Raw genomic sequence first — 20,641 nt, forward strand, 5'->3', positions numbered from 1 at the left:
TTATTGACAGTAACCAAGATGAAGAGGATCAGGAAGAGACAGAACCTGAGGAAGGTAATAGGGTGCATTTTTCTAGTTACTAAATTGTTAATTGAGAATTACCTTTTTTTGTATAATAGTTAATTTTAGATAAAATCTGGAATGTGCAGTTTGGAGTACTGGTTATTTCAAGGTCATTTTGAACATTTTCCCACATTTTGAAAGTCTCACCTTGTGTAATTTGATTCTTTATTGCTTTTATTATGGAACATTTTGTGCAGTTATGTTTATGATGGCTAGGCATGCATGAAGAGTCTTGTGAATTGTTACTATTTTGAATTTCTTTTTAATTTTAGGTGAAAGACCTGCCTACAAATAACTATTAACTTTTTAGCTTTAAATTACAAAAGTGAATCTGTGTTATGAAACCATTTTGATTCTTTGTTACAACAATTTTATATATGCCTGCTTTATGTAATTGAATGTGGTTTTCTAATGGCTGGAAGAGTTCTAATCAAAGTTAAACTTAAAGAACATATTTTATTGTTTGAAACTGTATTTGTTTAGAATTTGTGATAGAACAAGCTTATTAAATTTTACTTTCTCTTAGCAAATCTTATTAGTGTAAATGAGATTACAGGTCAGCTATTTACCTGTTTTCAGGCCTCCTTTGTAAGAGACTCACTACAGAGCATGCTTGTATGCTTATTAAATTTAGTTCCCTGTGAATTTCTTAAGGCGGATGTATTTTATTTCAGATGATTGTATAGAGTTGAAAATGAAGGAGCATATTCTTTTTTATTTTTTAAAAAAATAAATCAGATTGCTTTTTTCCTTTAATTAGAATGAATTATTGTGGGTTTGTTAGCACAGGTAAGAATATGAACTGTCAAGTCAGACTACCTGGGTTTGAATCCCATTTCTGCCTGGTGTATGAGCAAGTTACTTTCTCTTTGCCTCGGTTTATCAACAAAGTGGAGTCAGTGATAGTACTTGCTTCATATGATTGTTGAGAGGATGATATGTAGTAATCATGGTCTATGGCAAGTGCTCGATAAAAGTTAGCTCTCATTATGACTATTTGTTACTACAAGAAAATTATTTTACTAATTAAGTAATGCTTGTAAATAAAGATGCTTGTAAATAAAGAAATGTTTAAGAGGGGAAAGTTAATCTGTTTCAGAGATCATTGAAGAACCCATTCGAGAGCTGACGTTAGAAGAACATTTAATTGAAAGGAAGAAGAAACTACAGGAGAAGAAAATGCATATTGCAGCCTTGGCATCTGCCATAATATCAGATCCAGAAAGTAATGTAAGTATAATTAATTTCTTTAGACTCTTCATATTAGATACGGTGTAAGTGTCTAATCTTTTAAGATTCTCTTGTTAGCTATAAGCACCCATAAGAAGGAACAGCATTAACAAAATGTAGTAACTGAGTTAGAATAAGAGAGTAGACAGAACTTTAACCTAATCCTACATCTGAACTTCATTTCTTCTGTGAGTTTAGAAGAGTCATTTAAATACTCTGAGTCTTGTTTTCTTCATGTCTAAATGAAGATATTGGACTTAATGTTGTAATTCTAAAAATGGTGTAAGTGTAAAAATTAGTAATACTAGAGAGGAAGTACCAACTTGCTGATTTGCTTGACTGAACTATAGAGTTATTAAGAAACATACTACACAAAAGTCAGTGAAATTAGTACATGGATATGTAAGTGGAAAATATTTTTAAGTGAAAAAGACTGAAGAATTGAAATGAATTACCAGTGGGCCTTGGGCAGTGAAAGATGGTGATAGTTATAACATGTGAACTCAAGAAACCTGAGGTTCAGTCTTGGCTTTACTCAGTACTGTCTGTTAGACTTTGGGTAAGGTGTTTTACCCAAGACTCATTTTCTTCATCTTTAAAAAGAGGATAGCACCTAATTTTAAAACTTTATTGTGAGGATTAAGTGATAAAATATACAAGAACTCATTTAAGTGGTACTATTATTCTTGTTACCTTTGTGTGCGCAGCATCCTACTGTGACAGATATTTGTTTATTGAGAGATAAAATATGTTATTTACATTTAAAGAAAAAATGCATGTGGCTTATATTTTCAGTAATGCTTGTCCTTTTCTCATAAACTGATGGGAAGGTCTGGAGTGGAATCGGGAATTGGAATTTGGAGTATTTTTTACCAGTATGATCTTGTTTAATCAGTATAAAACCATGGAGACAAGAACTATCAATCTCAGTTTATAGCTGAAAAAATGAGGCTTAAAAAATTCAAGTGATTTGTTCCAGATTTTAACAGCCACTTGATTGGAACCCAGGTCTTCTAACTCTGGATCCTCATGCTCATTTCGTACAAGTCAGGGATGTAGATAGGTGGTGGCATGTTTGTCCTACTTACTACTGTGGCAGACATTGCTGACAGCGCAGACCCTTGCTTTTCAAGGTATCCCTTCAGCTGGCAGTGGTCGTTCATCCAATCAAGCACATTTGTTGAAGCCAGTTTTTCACTTCTTCAACACATAATATAAATGATCTTTATTATGAGTCTTGCCGAAGCTAAAGTTAATGTGGATACATTATCATTAATTCCTGATTAGCTCATGTATAGGTGATTAATGTACATGATTGGTGTATGTAATGTTTTAGCATATTTCAGAAAGTGTTTTTAAGAAAATGGGATGCATGTGCTTTAAGAAAACCTAAGAATTACTAAAAAACATGTAGATTAATAAATTTAAACTTTTTAATGTGTATTTTTTCTAACTGATTATTTAACAAAAATATGATTCACTTATAACTTTAGTGATTTATCTGTTGTTAATGTGAGCAGTGTCTGGAGTGGTGTGTGGCTTGAGTCGACTATGAGCCATTGTGTGAATTCCACTTACTGTGCCAGATGTGAGGCTGTTGTCTTCTGTTTGTAATTGTTTTGCCATTTCTCTAGCTTTATGAGTTATTTCTTTAACAGATTAAAAAATTGAAAGAATTACGTTCTATGCTGATGGAGCAGGATCCTGATGTGGCTGTTACTGTTCGAAAGCTGGTGACAGTTTCTCTGATGGAGTTATTTAAAGACATTACTCCTTCGTATAAAATACGACCCCTAACAGAAGCAGAAAAATCTACCAAGGTAATGCTGGATATCACTACTACACAAAATAAGCTGAAAGTTTTGGAGAGCCTAGATTTGGGAGAAATAGTGCAGGGTTTTTGTTCGTTTGCTTTTTACAGGACTGAGTATAGACTAGGCATTCATTTTGTGCTAATTTAAAAATGGTTTCAATATTTTGATTTAAAAAGATGATCTTTTTTGGTCTTTTTAGATCCGCAAAGAAACTCAAAAGTTAAGAGAATTTGAAGAAGGCCTGGTTAGCCAATATAAATTTTATTTGGAAAATTTGGAGCAGATGGTTAAAGGTATCTTGAAACTATCTTAAACGTATGTGACACACTTAAGTTTGATCAGGAAGATGAATTCTGTATTCTGTCTGTGTATTGAGAGTCAGAATCATGCATGGTCTGGATCAGGGTCTAGAGTCACTCCCTGGGTTCAGATAGATCCTGGTTCACCTCTTAATATCAGTGTGATAGGCAAGTGACTTAATCTGTCCATGCCTTGGTTTTTCTGTCTATAAAATGGGAATAAGATTAGTACTTACCTCATAGGATTGTTGTGAGAGGTGAATTAATTAATAGATATAAAGTGCTTAGAATTGGGCCCAACCTGTAGGAGACACCGTCAGCTATCAGTATTAGCATTGTCGTTGCTGCAGTGCTTTACCTAGTGAGTAGTTGTATGTTTCTTGACTTCATGAATGGTTGGAATTTGTTCTATTTTTTATTTGGAGGGGGTAGTCAGGGGAGAAGGATGACTTGAAATGGATGTAATGAGTGCCTTGAAAATGGACTTACAGTTCAGTTACTTGGTATGATAAACTCTTCTACTGAACCTTTGTCCTCTCTCTCTTTGATCAGAAAGGGAAGAAAATAGGAAGCATTCGGGCATGAATGAGGAAGAGATTTAATTGCCAAGGCGAGGTGCTTTCACTTGACTCAGTTGGGCTTTTGTACTCAGTGCTGGGTCTATGATCACTTAGTTGCTAGCTCAGCTGGAACAGGACTGCTGACTCTCTTGGCTGAATGATGGCATGAAGGTAGGGGTGGGTGGCATGGGTATTGCTTCTGTGCTCTGGCATGCCAACTGGAACCTGTATACTAGCATTTGTTCTAAGGCCTGGGAGCTTTGTGTAGACCAGCACTGTTCAATAGAAGTCAAACATGAGACACATGTCATCTAAAAAAGTGTTAACCACACTGAAAGAAAAAGTAAAAAGTAATGAAATTAATTTTAATGGTAAATTATATATATATATATATATATGTATATATATATCCAAGTTATTTCAACATGTAATTAGTTTTAAAAATTAGTGCAATATCTTAGGTTCTTCTTTTTTTTTGGTACTAAATTCAAAATCTGGTGTGTATTTTACACTCACAGCACGTCTGAATTTGCACTAGTCACATTTCAAATGCTCAGTTGCCACATGTGGCTAGTGACCTCTGTACTAGACCGTGTAGGTGTAGGCCTTTTCTAAGCAGATTGAACCAATATGAAGTTCTTTTTTTAATGTATTTATTTTTATTTTATTTGAATTTTTTTGGAGGGTTTGTTGGTGGGGTAGGTAATTTTTTTTTTAAGTTTTTCTTTTTAAATTTTTTTTTAACATTTTTTATTGATGTATAATCATTTTACAATGTTGTGTCAAATTCCAGTGTAGAGCACAATTTTTCAGTTATACATGAACACTTAACTGTTGGTGGGGTAGGTAATTAGGTTTATCCATTTTATTTTTTAATGAAGTTTCTGAGGATGGAACCCAAGACCTCGTGCATGCTAAGCAGGCACTCTTACACTGAGCATACTCTCCCCCCTCTTTTTTTTAATTAAAAAAATCCTGATACTATATATAACATAAAATTGATCATTTTAACTGTTTTTAAGTGTATAGTTCTGTGGCATTAAGTAGATTCACATGTACAACCATCACTGCTATCCATCTCTGGAACTTTTTTATCCTCCCCAACTGAAATTCTGCAACTATTAAATGTTAACTCCCTATTTCCTCCTCCCTGCAGCCTGTGGAAGCCACCATTCTACTTTGTAATTTGACTACTCCAGGAACCTCATAAGTGGAATCATAGAGGATTTGTCCTTTTGTGACTGGTTTCTTTCACTTAGCATAATGTCTTCAAGAGAGTCATCCTTGTAGCATGTGTCAAATTTTCCTTCTTTTTTAAGGCTGAATAATAATTCTATTATATGTATGAACTATTTTTTTTTACCCTTTATCCATCCATTATGAAGTCTTGCTAGTTGTGAGTAAATGGAAGATACAGTTCTTACTTATGGTGAATACAGTCTCTTTGAGGAAGATTCATATCGATGAGAAGCAAGTTTAAAACAAAGACACTCTCATCCATACTGTCTTTCTCCTTTCTGGCTGTGTATGATGTGGAGGGAGGTATTGAACCTACTCTAGAAAAAAACCAGCAGATTTCCATCTTCTTATATTCAATATACTGTTACAGTACCAGAGTATGTATGTAGAAATTTCTAACAAAGAGATACTATGAATCATCAATTATTTTGAAGGAGAATTTAGATATCTTCTGGACCACCTGGGTAAAGATACCACAGTAAGCATCAGCAAGAAGCCAGGGAAAAGGATGTTTATGAAAAGCCAAGGTTCTTGTAATCGTGGTTAGAGTCAAAGGGTGGGTGATGGTAGACAAATTTTAATGATACTATTTGTACTCATGTCTAAGTGTAGACAACTCATATTGAAGAATTCATGTGATGTATTGAGTTTTCATTTTATTGCTTATTGCTGTCAATTTGAAAGCTAATTAACTGAAGTTTTGACCAATGAGTAAAATAACTCCAGTTATCTTTTGATTAGACTGGAAGCAAAGGAAGCTGAAGAAAAGTAATGTAGTTTCCTTAAAGGCATACAAGGGCCTGGCAGAGGTGGCGGTGAAGAGCCTGTGTGAGCTGTTGGTGGCCCTGCCTCATTTCAACTTTCACAACAACATCATTGTATTGATTGTTCCTCTCATGAATGACGTGTCAAAATCGGTGCGTTGCTGTTTGTTGCTATTATCCTTAACAGAAAATTATAGATGATGTGATTATTTTTTTTCTCTTGCTCAAAATTCTTCTAGAGCTATTACTTATTGCTAAGATAGGGTCCTTTGTTAAACACTGTCATTTTAAGAAAATTATTTGAACGTAAGTTTAGTGCAGTGGTTCTGTACAGGAGGCAGTTTTGCCCTCCAGAGAACATTAGGCCATGTCTGGAAACATTAGACCAGGTCTGCACACATTTTGATTGTTACGACTGCCATGGTTGGGGGACTGTTGCTTCTGAAATCTAGAGGGTAAAGGTCACTGAGGCTTCTAAACATCCTACAGTGCACAGGACAGGCCCCCACAACAAAGTTATGTGACCTAACATGTAAGCACTGCTGAGGTTGAGAAACACTGGTTTCGTGTAACATTTTATTTTTCAGATATCTGAAATGTGTTGTGAAGCAGTAAAGAAACTCTTTAAACAAGATAAATTAGGCCAAGCTTCCTTGGGTGTAATTAAAGTGATTTCTGGTTTTGTGAAGGGCAGAAATTATGAAGTTAGGCCAGAGGTAAGCCTTTCTTTTCTTACTTTGCATTGTGTTTGTTTTTAAATTGCAAAGTTAATTTTCAGTTGTTACAAGGAATTTACTTTTTATAGATGTGTGTAAAGTGAAAGTACTCAACTCTTCAAAAATAATCACTCAGTTTGGTATGTATCCTTTTGGATGTTTTTCTGTGCAGATATAGACGTACTTTGTTTATATTTTAAAATAAAAAGTGGTTTTATGCTATGGAAACTGTTCTGGAGCTGTTTTCATTTTACATGTTGTGGACTTAACGTAGAGGGCCAGCGCGTTCTTCGTAATCTGTGCTCTAGTATTCCGTTACGTGAATATATAGCCCCTATGTGATGGGCAGCTGAGTTGTATCTAGAATTTTGCTGCTGTAATCAGCATGGAAGAGAACGTTTTGGCCACATTGTTTTAGTACACTTGTATGAGTATTCTGTGAGTTAAATTTCTGAAGTGTAGATACTGGATCCAACAGTATACACATTTAAATATATGAGAGATAATGCCAGATTGTCCTCCAAAAACGTTTTATCACTTGTGTTCCCTACCTAGTGCTGAATATTTTTGCTATTTAATCTTTGTTAGTCTAGTAGGTAAAAATTTATGTATATTAGTAAATGTTATTTTGTTTATACACTTTTATTAGTGAGGTTTTACTTCCTTTCATACATTTGTTAGTCATTTGAATTTTTTGCCTGATTGTATTGTTTGCCACTTTTTCTCCTCAAGTATTTGTCTTTCTTAATGAATTGCTATAAATTTTTAAATATTTATTTCAGTAAATGTGAGCTATGTACTAGGCACTATTCTAGGTCCTGAGGATAAAATAGTGAACAAAAGAAACAAAAGCTCTGTGTTTGTTGAGCTTACATTACCTAGTAAGGATGTTAAGTCTTTGTTAGATAAGTTGCAATTTATTTGTTACTCTTTTAATTTTGTATTGTGGTCTTTTTACTTTATAGAAGCTTTAAATTTTAATTGACTTATTTTACAGAATTGATTTTTTGTATTCAAGAATATCATGTATGTTGCCATTTAGTGAAGGCTTCTTTTATGTTCTTAAGTGAAGGTTTATTGTTTCCTTCATTTGGGTCTTAGATATTTTCATAACTTTATTTTTAGTCATATGGTTTTGATAGTTAAGCTGATATTTTCTACTCTGTTTTATTTCCTAATTTCAAAGTCTTCCATTGCCATCAAATCCTTTTCGTTTCTTAAGGCTGATAATTTTAGTTGAACTGCTAAAATTATAAATAATTAAGTATTACTCAGAATTTTAGAGTAATCAGATAATAAAGCTTGAACATGAAATTGAACATATGGAGACAGTTTTACTTTAGTGATGCTAGCATATAAACTGCATTCTTTACTTCCTTGGGTGTTTGTTTTGTGTATATATAGTTTTTATGTTTTTTATCTTTCAGGTGTACAGTGTGATGATTTAATATGCATGTACACTTGTCTGTTTTTTCTTTTGTTGCCTGTGCTTTGGTGTCATATCTAAAAAATTATTGCTAAGACCAGTGTGAGGGAGCTTTTCTCCTATGTTTTCTTCTAGGAGTTTTGTGGTTTCAGGTCTTACATTAAGTCTTTAATCCATTTAATTAATTTTTGTGACTGGTGTAAGATAAGGGTCCGGTTTCATTCTTTGGCATGTGGGTATCCAGTCTTCCTGACACCGTTTGTTGAAGAGACTGTCCTTTCCCCATTGTGTATTCTTGGTGCTGTAATCAAAGATTAGTTGACCATATGCTGCATTCTTTGATTTGGAGTAATTTTTCATTTGTAGGTGATATTTTATGAGCACTTAGAATACCTACATAATACTCAAATTGATCTTTCTGAAACCTAGAATGACTTCAGGTTCAGTATTTATGCTTTTAGTTTTTCCTTGTTTCCATTCTGTGCTTTAAGTGAAATTCTCAACCTTCTTCCAAATGTACATATTGGAACCTCAGAATAACACAGATCTGTAGTTCCCAGTATATATATATATTTCCAGGAATGCTGTTGTGACTGCAGATCATTAGAGTGGTTTCCTCCTGAGAAATTGTAGGAGTTTAACCCCTCTTTAGTCTGTGTTTGGATGGTTGTTGTAGCACACAAAACACCGATTTCTAAATTAGTTTCTGATTTTTTTTTTTTTTTTTTGAATGACTGAAGGCAGTGGTTTTCATTGTGGTCCCTGCATCAGCCGGCAATTAGAAATATAAATTCTGGGGCCTTACTGCAGACTACAGAATCAGAAACCTGGGGATGGGGTCTAGTTATTTGTGTTTTAACAAGCCCTACTGGTGATTCTGATGTTTGCTGAAGTTGGAGACCCATTGGTTTAAAGGAAAATAAGTTGTCTTAAAATTAATAACACTAGTCTTCTTGTCATTTTTTTTATTACTTTTTATTGAAATGTAGTTGATTTACAGTGTTAGTTTCAGGTGTACAGCAAAGTGATTCATTTATACATATACATACATACATGCATATAGTTTTAGTTTCTTTGCCATTACAGCTCATTGTAAGAAGTTGAATATGCTTCCCTGTTCTATACAGTAGGTCCTTGTGGTCCTTGTTTATCTGTTTTGTATATAGTATTGTATATCTGTTAATCCCAAACTTCCTAATCTATCCCTTATCTCCCCCCCCCCCCCCGCCCCCAGTAACCACAGTTTGTTTTCTATGACCTGGTTTGTAAGTCTATTTCTGGTTTGTAAATAAAATTTGTATCTTTATTTATTTATTTTTAGATTCCACAAATAAGTGACATATGATATTTTTTTCTCTGGCTGACTTACTTCACTTAATATGATAATCTCTAGGTCTGTCCATGTTGCTGCAAGTGGCATTACTTCATTCTTTTTTATGGCTGAGTAATATTCTGTTGATATATACACACACATCACATCTTCTTTATCCATTCATCTGTTGATGGACATTTAGGTTATTTCCACATGTTATTTTTATTGAGAAAAAAAGATTAGAAATCTTAATTACAAAACAGAATCTGATATGGGAAATTAAAGCTGGTTTAGAAATAGCTAATAAATGTCCTCTTCACCCATACTGGTCCAAACCTTTTTCTGGCCTGTCTGCTCTCTGTAATCCTGTCTACCAGTGCCGTGTAGTGTTAGTGTTCTCTCTTCCTTGTTCTTATTACACTGCAAAATAATATGTGTATTTAGACAAATACTAGTGTCCTTTCTTAGACACAAATTACTGAGTGTTTTTGGCAAAAAGATAATAGAACTTGTATAAAATGTGATTAAAGATGTTTCAAAGTTTTGTTTTGGCATGAAGGAAGGAAATAACATTGTTAAATGCTTATTCTGTTTAAAGTATTTGAGGGCAGTATAAATGTTAAGCTGTATATTTATGTTTTCTTCAATATTAGATGTTAAAAACATTCTTGTGCCTAAGGATCAAAGAAGTAGAAGTGAAAAAAGATACAGAGGATATTAATAAACCAAAAAAATTCATGACTTTCAAGGAAAAGAGAAAAAGTCTATCAAGAATGCAGAGAAAGGTTTGATTTCCTTTTTTATTTCATTTTAGATTAAAATCATGGAATATGTACAGGTAAAAACATAGTTAAATCATAAATTTAAATATTTTAGAATCTAACATTTAGGTAATTTTGTTTTCCCCAGTTATTGCAAACAAATGTTTTATTAAATCAACTTAAACTCACAGTTCACTGGCAAAAAGAACAGTAGATGAAATGGTTTTCTTGCCTTGCTGGCATTTAAGATCCTCTTAGATTCATTGTGATAACACAGATTCCTTCCTTAACAGAAAGGATGTATTCATGTGAAGTTGGCAATGAAGTAGGTTTTAACTGAATCATGTTTCTCTGTTGGTTTGTATTTGAAACCTAGGTTGAAATTCCAGCCTTTTGTTTACTTACTATGAGACTTTGGAAACTTTTAAAAAATATTTTGAGAAATGGAGCTAATAACACCACCTACCTTGCAGGGTCGTTTTGCAGTTTCAGTAAAATGATGTAGGTAAAGCACTTAACAGAGTGCCCAGGAGTGGGCGTACTTCATAACCGTTAGTTACCACTGCCGCCATCAATATTATTACCACTTCTCAAAACATTTCTAAACAGTTTATTAGGACTATCAACTTGTTTATAAAAACAAAAGAAAAAATAATTTCTGGGGATATCCATCTTTGTGTCTAATAAATTTTGAAGACATGGCAGGAATATCAAAATAGACTTAATAATTGTTAACAAATGAAGGTAAATATTTTTAATTGTTTATACTATCCTAATGTAAGTTGGATGTGCCTGTTAAGAATAGCATGTATGTGGCTCTGATGGGGAAACAAAGACTCAACAACATGGCAGTTCTTTAACAAGTTGATGTGAGGGAAGGAAACTATTCCTCAGTCAGTCCCCTGGGGCCCAGGCAGCTTAGCAACCATTGTTGCCCTTACAGCATAAAGGAGTGGGAAAAAATTGGTATTTTGTTGAATTTCTCTATATATAGCATCTGGTTTTATGCATTGTCTGTAAATGAGTTTGGGAAGTACTGTTTATGACTGGTTTCCATGTTGTAGGTGATTTAACAATAAGAATTATTTTGGGGTCAGCATGTTCTTCCCTTTTTTCTTTTTTGAAAAATTTTAATGTAAATTACAGAAAACTATAGAGGATAATAAACATATCCCATATATTCACTATTCTGAATGAGCAAATATTAATATACTTAGGTTTTTTCTTGAAAAGAAAGAAACCATTGGTGATAGAGTTGGAATCCCCTTTGTTGCCCTCCAGTCTTGTTCTGCCCTCCTCCTGAGAGGCAACCACTGTCATAAATTTGGCTTGTTATCCATGTTTTTTACTCTCTTTTGCTTATATTTGTATTCATAGACAATCTATGGTATTATTGTATGTGTTTCATAATATTTACACTTAATGCATCTCTGAAGCTAGCTTTTTTTCACTCAGTGCTACACACTCTTTTTTCAATCTATTTTCAGTGGAAGAAAGCAGAGGAGAAACTAGAGAGAGAGCTTCGGGAGGCAGAGGCTTCAGAGAGTACTGAGAAAAAACTTAAACTGGTAGGCAGTTTCACATTCTCTTACGCTTTTAAAATGTCTTGGTAAGTGATTATAACTAGAGATCTGTCGTTTTAACTTGTGGTTATGTAACTTTGGTTTATTTCATGAGGCTTAGTTGTGATATGTGAGAAATGACAAAGTGATCGACGCTAGTTTTATGAGATCATAGGATGTGTATCTTTATTCTGTTTGTTTATTTAGGTTTATTTTCTTGGAGGAGGGAGGTAATTAGATTTATTTATTTATCTATTTACCGGGGGGTACTTGTGCATGCTAGGCACGTGCTCTACCACTGAGCTGTATCCTCTCCCCTATTCAGTTTTGTTGAAACTCTTAAGATTGAGTTGTGGGGAGGGATGGGAAAGACCAGAAAAGATTGAGCTTTGAAAGGGACAGTTATGGTGACCCAGGAGAAAGTACTCTAGGTTATATCAAAGTCATTTTGTTTGTTTGTTCTGCCAGCACACGGAGACTTTGAATATTGTGTTTGTAACCTACTTCAGAATATTGAAGAAGGCCCAGAGGTCACCTCTCCTGCCAGCAGTTCTAGAAGGTCTTGCCAAGTAAGGGCTGTGTAGGTTGAAACCTTTTAGATTCTTTCTAAACACATAAGACTGAAGTAGCCATGAATTTTAAGCAGGGTTCACTAACGATGACCCAGCGTCCATCTCTGTTCATTCCTTTTTTATTTGTCACCAGCTTTTCCTTGAAACTGTCCGCAACCCTGCACTGTTTTGGTTTTTTCATCTCAAATGTTTTATTTTGTGAATCTGCTTCACTAACTCTTTCCTTCTGCTTGCTTGCTGCTCGCTATCCCTGAGGTTCGTCTCAGTGCTTGTTTCCTTCTGCTCTGTCATGAGTTTTCACCATCAGTTTGAATGGTTCACGCCGGTGACTCTCGGGTCTGTTCCTGCCCAGCTTGCACATAGTTTCTCTAGTCCTGTGTCATCTGTTCCTCTCAAGACAGATCTTTTTGTATTTTCTGTCAACACTGATGAACTTGTTAGGGGGTGTGAGCCAGGATAATAGTTGTCATGATAGTTTCCTACAGTTATTTGAGGTATTATCCTGTAGAACAGTGCTCGCCCATAGAAATATACTCTGAACTACATACCTAATTGAAAATTTTCCTTTAGCTACATTAAAGAAAAAAGAAAAAACAGGTGAAATTAATTTAATATATTTTATTGAACTCAGCTTATCTAAAGTACTATTTTGGCATACAGTCAGCATTAAACATCAGTGAAATAGTTGGCATTCTTTTTTTTCTTAACATATCTTCAAAAACCTGTGTACATTTTACGCTTAACAGCACATCTCAGTTTGGACTAGCCACATTTCAAATGCCTAATGGCTACCATTGTTGGACAGCACAGCTTTAGAAGTAGGGTTAATGTCTGAAAGATAGAGAAAAGGAAAGTTCAGTTCAATATAAAATAAATTATTTTCTAATGACTGCAGCTAGCTGGTGATGCGATGCTTTCCCTTATGAGGTAGTGTAGTCCTTGTCACTGCAGAGAGATCGGTCAGAGGTTCAAAGAGGAGGGATTATTCTTACATTAGGTGGGACCTGTTTGTTTTTCAGTGACTAATTTCTTTAAGCAAATTTTTAATAATATATACTCATTTAAAAAATTGCAATAATGTGATTAAAAATTTAAAAATCTTAAGTTCCCCCTCCTATGTGCCTTCTTTCATACAAATTGAATCTTTCACACAAATGTATACTATTCTGTAATTCCTTTTTTTTTGGATAAACTTATTCTCAGTATCCTTCCATGTTAGCACCTATAGATAGACTTTTTTTAAGTTCATGATATTCCATTTTATAGCTATATAATACTTTATTTGGTCAGTCCCCAGTGTTGTACTGGGAATATTCTTAACATACTTGTGTGCATATATGGCAGGTCAAAGGGTATGCTCATTTTAAATTTTAATAAATATTGCCAAATTGCTTCCCAAAAATGTTGTGCTGATACACAGGGAATGTGTGACTTCTAAGGTCCTTCCCCCTAAGATTTACGTAGTGTCAAAGGCTCTTGCACTAATATTGAAGAGATATCCCAACTTTAACTGCTTGGGTGCCTAATATTTTATAGTGTACAGAGTGCTGTGACATTGAGTAGCTCACATGATTCTTTCTCTTTAACACTATTGAGTGATTTCACTTATTTCTAGAAATAGAGGCTGGGAGAGTCAGTTTTTACATAGGATTATACAGGTAATTAATTGCTGAGCCTGAACTAGACACTAGGTCCAACATTTTTTCTCTTTTATTTTTAAAGCTTTCCTAAATTTTTTTATAAATAGCAGAATCTTTCCTCCTTTCCTTCTTCTTGCCCTGTTTTTCTAGAATCTGTTGCTGCTGGCTCCTTCATTGCTGGACACCTGGTAAACCTCCCTCAGAGAAATTGTTTGCTCTTAGCAACTTCTTTCTCAGAGGGAAGTATTTTTGAAAAATTTAGTTTGTCTTGTGCCACGTATATTCCTGCTGAGTATGGTGTCCAGTTGTGGTTGGATTGTCCAAAAGGGTGATCTGAATTAATAAAAAGTATTAATAATCATCATCATAATCATCATCATCTCCATCGTAGCTAACACTTTGAAATTAGGAATATTAAAAATATGGTTTCAAAGTCAAGTTTAATTTTTAGCTGTTCTGTTTCTGTGTTTAGGTTATCTTTTTAACTAAGTTTTGTTTGATTTTAGGTTTGCCCATCTTATAAATGTGGAGTTTTTTGATGATTTATTAGTAGTTCTGCATTCTCTCATTGAGTCTGGTGTAAGTAACTCTGCTAATGAATTACTTTTTAAGATATAAATGGTAATTATTCTTAATATCCTTTTTCTTTTCTTTAAGGACCTAAGCTATCAAGAAAGTCTGCACTGTGTCCAGACCGCTTTTCATATTCTTTCTGGGCAAGGTGAAATATTTTCTTGATCAGGTTTTGTTTGCTTTACCTTTGGAGGCAGTAACATACCTAATTAGTGTTTGTTGTCATTTCAAAGGTGATGTTTTGAATATTGATCCAATGAAATTCTATACACATCTTTACAAAACACTGTTCAAGTTACATGCAGGTATGTATGTTTAGATAATGTGTCTTTAGTAAATCTTTGTCTTTTAAGAATATAATGTGACCGGAATTGTAGTCAGTGAAAATTGAGAGATAGGAGCTGAGATAGAAAATGCCGGTCTGCCAGTGCCACATGTCTCTGTTTAACCATACGTGAGTCTTGGAGAGAGCACTTCCGGAATTGACTGGAGATGCAGTACAACTCAGGGCTTCATCTCTCGAGCAGTGTAGCACTACTTCATCGTTTAGGGAAGTGATGTGGGGCAGGTGCAACAGGTTCATCTTGGATTTTTTTCCAGAGTTCAGTGAAATTGTGTAATGAAACAGTAACGAGAACATCCCTGAAGAGTATACCTGCTGTTTTAGGTGCTACCAATGAAGGTGTTGAGATTGTGCTCCAGTGCCTTGACGTCATGTTGACTAAGCGCAGAAAGCAAGTTTCACAGCAGCGGGCCCTTGCCTTCATCAAGCGCCTTTGTACCCTTGCTCTTCACGTTCTTCCAAATTCAAGCATTGGCATTTTGGCAACTAACAGAATATTAATGCATGTAAGTGGTGATACAGATGAAAAGAGCTAAGTTCTTGCCATGCAGCAATGGTGTTTTGTTTGATGCGTATCTTTTTTCCTCATTTAATTATTTTAATTTTAAAAGTAATTCACACTTGTAACAAAGTTAGGTGATAAAAGAAGAACATAAAATTACAAAAAGGAAAGCATTCCACCCATATTGACACTCTCTAGAGATAACTAACCATTTTTACCATTTGGTAGGTATCCTCCCAGCAGACTTAAAATTTGGTTATAAATGTGCACAACAAACACAGGAAAACAACAAAACTTTTTTTTTTTTTAAACTGGAAAGGGGATTGAGGGGATTACGATATATATTATTGTTCTACAAGTTTTTTAAACACTTAATGGTGATGAACACATTTTTGTGTCAGTACAAATAAAACTATTTTGTCTCCTTAATGACTATATATAAAGTTATTGGTCTAATAAACACTTACATAGTTCTTATTATGCGACTTCCATTATAAACACTTTACAAAAATTAAGTCACTTAATTTTCGTAACAATAATGAAGTAGCTACTACTATTGTTCCCAATGTATAGATGGGGAAAACTGAGGTCCAGAGAGGCTAGGTAACCTGCCTAAAGTGACACTGCTAGTAAGTGGCAGAGGTGGGATTTAAATTTAGGCAGTTTGGCTTTTACACCTCACATTTTTCTTTTGGTGGACATAGGGTGTTTCCTTTTTTTTTTTGCTATTATGAATGATGCTTAGTGAATATTCTTACATGTGTATCTAATGTAATTATTTCTATAGGAAAAATTCCTAAAAGTGGGATTGCTGAGTGAAAAGAGTATCTATTTTCTTTTCTAAGAAAAAAATGAATTCTTTTCAAAACAAGCTAAGAAAATACTCTTCCAATTTTTGTCCTCTTACGGTGTAAACTTAGATTGCAAAAATTAAAACTAGATATAAAGTGCCTGTGCTTATAGCTCTTATGTAACCATAAAATCAAGTTATGTTTAAATACAAATAAAAGTACAGAACCCAATAACATTCATAAAATTAACAGTGTTACTTTAATTAATCCTTCCTTTTATTGATATTATTGCAGACTTTCCCCAAAACAGATCTGTTGCTTGACAATGAATCTCAGGGAAGCGGAGTTTTCCTTCCTGAGCTGGAGGAGCCCGAGTACTGCAATGCTCAGAACACTGCTCTTTGGGAATTGCATGCACTGCGGGTAAGAGTGCCCCCTCCCCGTCATTTTTTGTGAGTAGTTTTTTTTTTTTCAGTTTTCCCCCAAGCAGTTATAATTGCCATAGAACTTAATGTATTTTAATCTGCGACCACCTCTCCTAGAAATTTTTTTTTTTTTCGTTTTTTTTTGTAGGGGAGAGGTAATTAGGTTTATTTATTTAACTTTTTTTTTTTTTTAATGGAGGTACTGGGGATTGAACCCAGGACCTTGTGCATGCTAAGCACACGCTCTACCACTTGAGCTACACCCTCCCCGTAGAAATCCTGTTTTAATAGTCTACATTACACTTTGCTCTTACTGTTAAGATGTTGAGATGCATTTTCTAATGAAGCAGAAAATGATGACAGTTTTGTGGGGTAAGATTTCTTAAAATCTTTCCCTAGCACTATTCAGATTTGTCATCAGGCACATTTCTATTGGGTCCTATCCAGGGAGACTTCCACAAGCCCGCCAGTTTCAAGAGGGTTTCCCCTATGTTGTGATCCTGCAGTGCGGGTAGCAGCTTTAGAGTGAGGCTCGTAGGAAATATGTTTCAGGAAACCTGGTGTAAAAGAACTTTTTTTTTTCATTCTGAAAGAGAAATTGCTTTGATTTTTCTTTTTATACTGTAAAAAGGAAGACTAAGCAGCATTACTGGTAACTTGGTCATCAAACAGATTTGCAATCTGGAATCTGTTGGAATCCTGTGAGCAAAGATAGTGTTTTTTCTGTAGGTATGTGGTTCTTATGAATTACTTATGCATATGTGTTTTTTTTTTAAATAAGTGTTTATTGAAGTTTAGTTAGTGTTTTGTAAAATACTGACCTGTGCAAAATATGGTTGTCCTGTTTCCCCTTCAGCGACATTACCATCCCATTGTGCAGAGATTTGCAGCGCACCTCATCGCTGGAGCCCCTTCTGAAGGCTCAGAAGCACTCAAACCAGAGTTGAGCCGGAGGTGGTATTTAGCATTGCCTTATTATAGAACTTAAGATTTCAGTTGACAGCTATTTTTACTATGAGAAGTCTGTTTTATAAAGTAGTAGATTACAGAATGTAAAGTGCTTATTGGTTATTCTGGATTTGGTCCACTTCATACTCCTGAATTAGTCTAAAGATAAGACATGATGACTGTGATTTTGCTAGTTTGTTCTGTGTAATCACTTAACAATTTTGGGGGGGGGGTCATAAAAAGTTTCACACATACAGATAAGTAGGAAGATAAGTAGAAGAAAGTGAATCCCCACACCCATTACTTAGGTTGAACAATTAATAAGATAATGCCATATTTGCTTTATGTGAGGATCCATGAGTCCAGCCACAGTGAAACTCCTTTTTTTTAATCTTCCTGAATGGTTCTGCTAGGTCCAGAAATGAAGTTTCTCTCTTTGGCCCTCATGGCTATCTCTGTCCAATGCCTCCTGACCTGTGAGAAGCTTGGGCTGGTACTTCCAGCCCTTACCTTGCACTCTCTTCCAGATGGTGGAAAGGGCCCTCCTAAAAGAAGCTTCTTTCCCACAAGTATTTATTTTGAAAAATTTCAGAAAGTACAGAGAAGTTGAAGCAGTGGTAACTACCTTCTTCTCCCCACAAAATCAATTAGGAAATACTTCAATTATACAGAAAAGAAGGGAAAATGGTATAAAAGACACCCTTGTAATATACTCACCACTCAGAATTAATATTTTGCTGTAAATTTTTCTCCTTTGCAAGCACACTGGTTTATTTTTTATTTTGAAAATTCTTTGGAGCAGAGAAAGATTCATTGCATAGGCCAAACAAGGAGAATGGTGTCTTGTGCTCGGAAGACCTGAATTTCACTTACTGGTTTCTTTAAATCAGAGGTCACAAGAGACCTGTAGGCAAGATTTTCTGGCCTTTTCAGAGTTTGAACAAAAATCTAATTAGTTGCTATCTTTTAAATATTGAAAGAATTCACCTAAAAATCACATTTCTTGCTTCTCTTGAAATACTGAGAGATTTGGCAAAACAGGTCTATATTTTTACATGGCAATAGTCAGCTGCTGCCCTCTCTAAATGAGGCATAAATGTAATTTACCATAAACTCTTTTCCTTCTGGGTAAGATAGAGATAATCTTTGGCATTATTAAATAATAAAATGGACATTTACTTTTTTCATCCCTCATGCTTCCCACCTGTCCCCCAGCCTTGATTTTCAAAAGGAAAAAAGGAGAAAACGATTCTTTGTCACTTTCTTATGATCCTTTTCTGGCATGATTTTATCAGAGATCTTGAACATTTGCCTCATTTATGCCAGAGTTTCATTTCCTGGCGGAATATGAGGAATGGGTTTATCCCAAAGGCTTGAGAAAGACGACTTATGGAGGGCCTCCCCTGGGGAGTGGAGCTTGGGACGTGAGCCTCATTGCAACCTTTGTAGGCCCTGGCCAGTGCCCTTTGGAGAATGGGAACCAACCCCAAATCGTTAAGGATTCATTTACATGCTGTGGGTATAAACATTTATTCTGTCCTGATTGGCTTCTCCTTGCTTTCAGTCCAGGCAAACAACTGAAGGGTTGAGCTGTTTTAAATCTGTGAAGGATAACTCCATGCCTTATGCTCCGTGATTGAGTCACACTTAGTTGCATATCGTTCACATAACTGGTTGGGTTGGGATTTGATCACATTGAGCTTGAGGTCTTTTGCTCAGGCTTCCTTTTATCTAGGCCTATATTTCTAAATGTATTATCAGACCTTTCTGAGGTGGATTTAGTGGGATAATGTTGTCATAGCATGGGGATTTAGAATTTATCTTATATAAGTGTATTTTGTTGATGAAAGAAAACAAGAACACTAATTAGAAAAGATATATGCATCCCTATGTTCATTGCAACATTATTTACAATAGCCAAGCTATGGAAGCAGCCTAAGTCCCCATCAACAGATGAGTGGATAAAGAAGACACACATACATGCACACAATGGACTATACTCAGCCATAAAAAAGACTTAAATCTTGCCATTTGCAACAGCATAGACCTAGAGGGTATTATGCTAAGTGAGAAAGAGAAACACAAATACTGTATGATTTCACTCTAAAAACCAAAACAAAGAACAAACAAGAAATCAGAAACAGACATAGATACAGAGAACATGTAGTGGTTGCCAAAGGGGAGGGGGTATGGGGGAAGGAGAGAAGTAGATGAGGGTGATTAGGAGGTACAAACTTTCAGTTCAAAATAAATGAGCCACAAGTATGAAAGGAACAGTGTGGGGAATACATTAAATAATTATGTAACATATTTGATGATGGATAGTAACTAGACTTACAGTGGTGATCATTTTGAAAAGTATAGAAATATCGAAAACACTATGTTGTGTAGCTGGAACTAACGTAGTGTTGTAGGTAAATTATACTTCAAAAGAAAACAAACTCAAAGAAAAAGTGATCAGATTTCTGGTTAACAGGAGAGGGAATTGGATGAAGGCAGTTAGAAGCTACAAACCTCCAATTGCAACATAAATGAGTACTAGGGATGAAATGTACAACATGATAAATACAGTTAACACTGCTGTGTGTCATATATGAACATTGTTATGAGAGTAAATCTTAAGAGTCTCATTATAAGGAAACATTTTTTTTCTATTTAGCTTTCTATCTATATAAGATCATAGTTATTCACTAAACCTTACTGATAATCACTTCATGATGTGAGTCAAATCATGTACACCTTAAACTTACGCAGTGCTGTATGTCAATTATATCTCAATAAAACTAGAAGATAAAAAACCTGGGACAAAGAAGATTTTAAGGAGAAAAAAACAAAAGCAGGATTATGTTATACTTTAATATATGGGTTTAGAATAATAAACATTTGGGTACAATCTAATTATTTTTGAATTATACAGATACAATGATATCTTTACGTTTCTTATATTTGTGATTATAGATCCGCTGCAGAACTTTTTGAGGCTTATAGCATGGCAGCAATGACATTCAATCCTCCTGTTGAATCTTCAAACTCCAAAAAGAAGGTATGTGATACTTTTCATTATATTTTTAAAAGATAAAATAAAAACTAAATTAATATGT

The 20,641-nt window shown here is 34.7% G+C and overlaps 1 protein-coding gene across 1 annotated transcript in view; it reads left to right on the plus strand.

The window, feature by feature from the left end:
• NOC3L (NOC3 like DNA replication regulator) overlaps positions 1–20,641 on the plus strand; it is a 36,193-nt gene that overhangs the window by 6,312 nt on the left and 9,240 nt on the right. Inside the window, exons 5-20 of the mRNA XM_010971195.3 lie at positions 1–54; positions 1,163–1,293; positions 2,952–3,113; positions 3,307–3,400; positions 5,947–6,122; positions 6,557–6,685; positions 10,077–10,208; positions 11,672–11,752; positions 12,215–12,315; positions 14,465–14,537; positions 14,616–14,679; positions 14,765–14,836; positions 15,199–15,380; positions 16,462–16,590; positions 17,449–17,546; positions 20,499–20,583. Of these exons, the coding sequence (XP_010969497.2) occupies positions 1–54; positions 1,163–1,293; positions 2,952–3,113; positions 3,307–3,400; positions 5,947–6,122; positions 6,557–6,685; positions 10,077–10,208; positions 11,672–11,752; positions 12,215–12,315; positions 14,465–14,537; positions 14,616–14,679; positions 14,765–14,836; positions 15,199–15,380; positions 16,462–16,590; positions 17,449–17,546; positions 20,499–20,583 (1,763 nt within the window). The remainder of the gene's footprint in view (positions 55–1,162; positions 1,294–2,951; positions 3,114–3,306; positions 3,401–5,946; positions 6,123–6,556; positions 6,686–10,076; positions 10,209–11,671; positions 11,753–12,214; positions 12,316–14,464; positions 14,538–14,615; positions 14,680–14,764; positions 14,837–15,198; positions 15,381–16,461; positions 16,591–17,448; positions 17,547–20,498; positions 20,584–20,641) is intronic.

Source organism: Camelus bactrianus, chromosome 11 (assembly GCF_048773025.1).
Source record: "Camelus bactrianus isolate YW-2024 breed Bactrian camel chromosome 11, ASM4877302v1, whole genome shotgun sequence".
Classification (NCBI taxonomy): domain Eukaryota; kingdom Metazoa; phylum Chordata; class Mammalia; order Artiodactyla; family Camelidae; genus Camelus; species Camelus bactrianus.